The 2,705-nt window shown below is 41.4% G+C and overlaps 1 protein-coding gene across 1 annotated transcript; it reads left to right on the forward strand.

Annotated features, from left to right (window-relative positions):
- The first annotated feature begins 722 nt into the window (after positions 1–722).
- LOC104960759 (WD repeat-containing protein 75-like) lies at positions 723–2,457 on the forward strand. The gene is made up of 3 exons (XM_010788915.1): positions 723–880; positions 972–1,063; positions 1,388–2,457. The coding sequence occupies exons 1-3, from the start codon at positions 767–769 to the stop codon at positions 1,587–1,589; spliced, it is 408 nt and encodes a 135-aa protein (XP_010787217.1). The 5' UTR covers positions 723–766; the 3' UTR covers positions 1,590–2,457.
- Positions 2,458–2,705: the final 248 nt, after the last annotated feature.

The following is a 2,705-nucleotide window of genomic DNA, read 5'->3' on the forward strand; positions in this document are numbered from 1 at the left end:
TTTGGAACCTAATATGGCGTTTCATCACGGCAGAGTTTAGCTGAGTTTCTGCTGGTAGACAGCCTTCTCTTCACAGAGCTAACTGCTTGCATCGGGACGCTCCAAAGGGGCATGGCCAGCAGCAGCTCCCAAAGGGTGTGGCCACAGCAGCTCGGTTACATTTAAAGGGCCAGACCTAGAATCAGCACTTTAGTAACAGGGCTGAAATAGAGGTGTATGAGCAGAGTTGGGTGTAACGCGTTGCTGTAATAATATTACTTTTGTCGGTAACCGCGTAGTGTAAAGCTTTTATAATTCAGTAATCCCACTACAGTTAATAACATTGCCGACACGTTTTACTTCGTTACTTTTATAAAATCAGTAATCACACTACAGTTAACCTACTAACATACAGAATGACTAGATTCTCCCTTTGACAGACAAGAGGGATTTCCGCCGCAGGTTTATATTTACGTAACATTAGCGCGACTTGCAGATGCAGTGCATAAACATGGCTGAGTCAACAGCGATAACTTTCGAGGGGTGGAGGTATGCCCATTATTTTTGAGTTCGTCCGAAGAAAGGACAGGAATGTGACGGTGAGGTGCAAACTGTGTCCAGGCCAGAAGCTGTTATCCACTGCTGCAAACACAACGTCAAACCTCAACAAGCACCTGCAAAGACAACATGCTAACGTGAAGCTAATAATATTAAAATAAAGCACAATAGGTGAGCTTTAATACCAACATTTTCTGTCTTATAGCTTGTGGTGGATGACAGTGTTGCCATGACGCCCTTCTACCTGTTGCTGGGGAAACATCGCCAACAGGAGACTGAAGACGCAATGAGCAGCAGCCTGTCCTCTGACACTGTGCCTCAGAGCTCTGCTGCCATCAAACAGGTCTGTAGTTCAGCGCAGTGTGTCCACTCAGTGTCCTGCAACTTGACCTTTTTTTTTTAAGTGCACTAAAGAGAGCTTTCTTTGTTTTCAGCTGCTGCAGACCCCGGCTCACGTCATGCCCCCCACCTCTTACCTCTGCTCCATGTTTGTGCAGTCTCTGCTCATCTCCGTCACAGACACCAGGTCAGAGATCCACTTAAATATTCCTAAATAATGAATAACAACTGAAGCACTGAATGATTATTTGGGTATTTTTAGAATGTTAATATTGATTGAGTGTAAATATGAGTAAAGAGGACTTGTTTTTCACCAACCTCAGCACTGTGGATCCAATGTCAGCATGAGTTGACAAAACGCAGCTTGAATTCATGCTTGGCATGATTCAGCAACTCGAGGATCTTTCTAAAATGTTGTACTTGGGCAAATGTGGACTCTTGTTTATCTCTGAAAATATGTAGAGTCATGTAAACGTTTAATTTGTTTCCATTTGTGAACTCTTGGTCCCAGGGAGGAAAATAAACATGCAGAGGAGAAAATGGATAGCGAGAAAGAGGAAGAGGATTCAGAGGAGGAAATGGAACCCAGCAACCCGAGACCACAACAGGCCTCGGAGGGGGGGCCTGAAGCCCCCGCTCTGACCAAAGCCCAGCTCAGGGAACTGAGGAGGGTCAGGAAACAGGACCACAGCTGGAGTGCAGGCTTCCTGTAATGAACACGAGCCTGCACAGAGACACTCACACAGACCGCTGCCTGTAGAAAGTTTTCATCAATGTGTTTTATTGTTACTCAATTAAATCAGAATGCATCTCCCCTGTTAGGAAATATTTTGGCAAGAACAAAACAGAAATATCTGATTGCATAAGTATTCACTCCTTTAGAAGCATAAGCAGAGGTTCTGTTCAACACGTTTTTGGTTTCATATTTGTATTAAGAAAAAATTAGTTTAACAAAATTAATCACAGTCAATAACTAGGTAATAACACAAATTACAATAATATGAGATGGAAAAGAGGTGGGGATCATGTGTGAACAGCAATTTCTCCAATGAACTCTGGACTGCATTGAGGTCTGGACTCTGCCTCTCAGAATGTTGACAGCAGTGCAGCTTTGACTGTTGGACTTGTCACCCATATAGTCTGTAGGACTTCCACATTTATCAGTAATTTGAAATCTTTTGTGAAACTGCCACCATTTGTGATGCTTGCAAACTTCACTTTTGTAATCAGCTCCCAGGTACTTGCTTACTTAACAAAAACATAATCACAAACCACACAAAGCTCTTTTTAATGCCGTGCCTTAATTGAACACCATTTCACCTCATGCGTATTCAAACTACTGGCTGCACCAGTATACATGTGTGTATCGCTGTAAAGGGGTTGAATACTTATGTAATTATTTATTTAGAACTTTTTTTTCTACTTTAACTGGGATGTTTTTTTTGTGGGTTTTGTAAAAATGTCGTGTCCACTGAGATTCTTCGACAAAATCAGAGAAAGGGCAAGGTAATCACTTTCTATTAGCACTGTTTGTATTCAAACACATTTTCTATAAATGTAATAAAAAGATGCATTCATAAAGCTTTCTGCCTCGTCCATGACTTTCTAAACGAGAGCCAGAGACCAAACTCACAGCCTTTTTCCACCGTCATGTATGTGATGTAATTCAGACGGGAAGGTTGCTCTTTAATGACAATTCACAGCCTGTTTTATAAGTTAACTGTGACACACAGTCGGACTGCTGCTCTCAAAAACAATTAGGATCAGGTATTGACGTTAAATGAATTAAATAAAAAAAAAACAATGCATAATTATTACATATTGTTTGA

Source organism: Notothenia coriiceps, unplaced genomic scaffold, assembly GCF_000735185.1.
Source record: "Notothenia coriiceps isolate Sejong01 unplaced genomic scaffold, NC01 NC01_scaffold00032361, whole genome shotgun sequence".
Classification (NCBI taxonomy): Eukaryota; Metazoa; Chordata; class Actinopteri; order Perciformes; family Nototheniidae; genus Notothenia; species Notothenia coriiceps.

Coding starts and splice junctions, on each gene's coding strand:
- LOC104960759 (XM_010788915.1), top strand. CDS start 767: ATGACGCCCTTCTACCTGTTGCTGGGGAAACATCGCCAACAGGAGACT. Junction 881..971: donor GCTCTGCTGCCATCAAACAG/GTCTGTAGTTCA, acceptor CTTTGTTTTCAG/CTGCTGCAGACCCCGGCTCA. Junction 1,064..1,387: donor ATCTCCGTCACAGACACCAG/GTCAGAGATCCA, acceptor TCTTGGTCCCAG/GGAGGAAAATAAACATGCAG.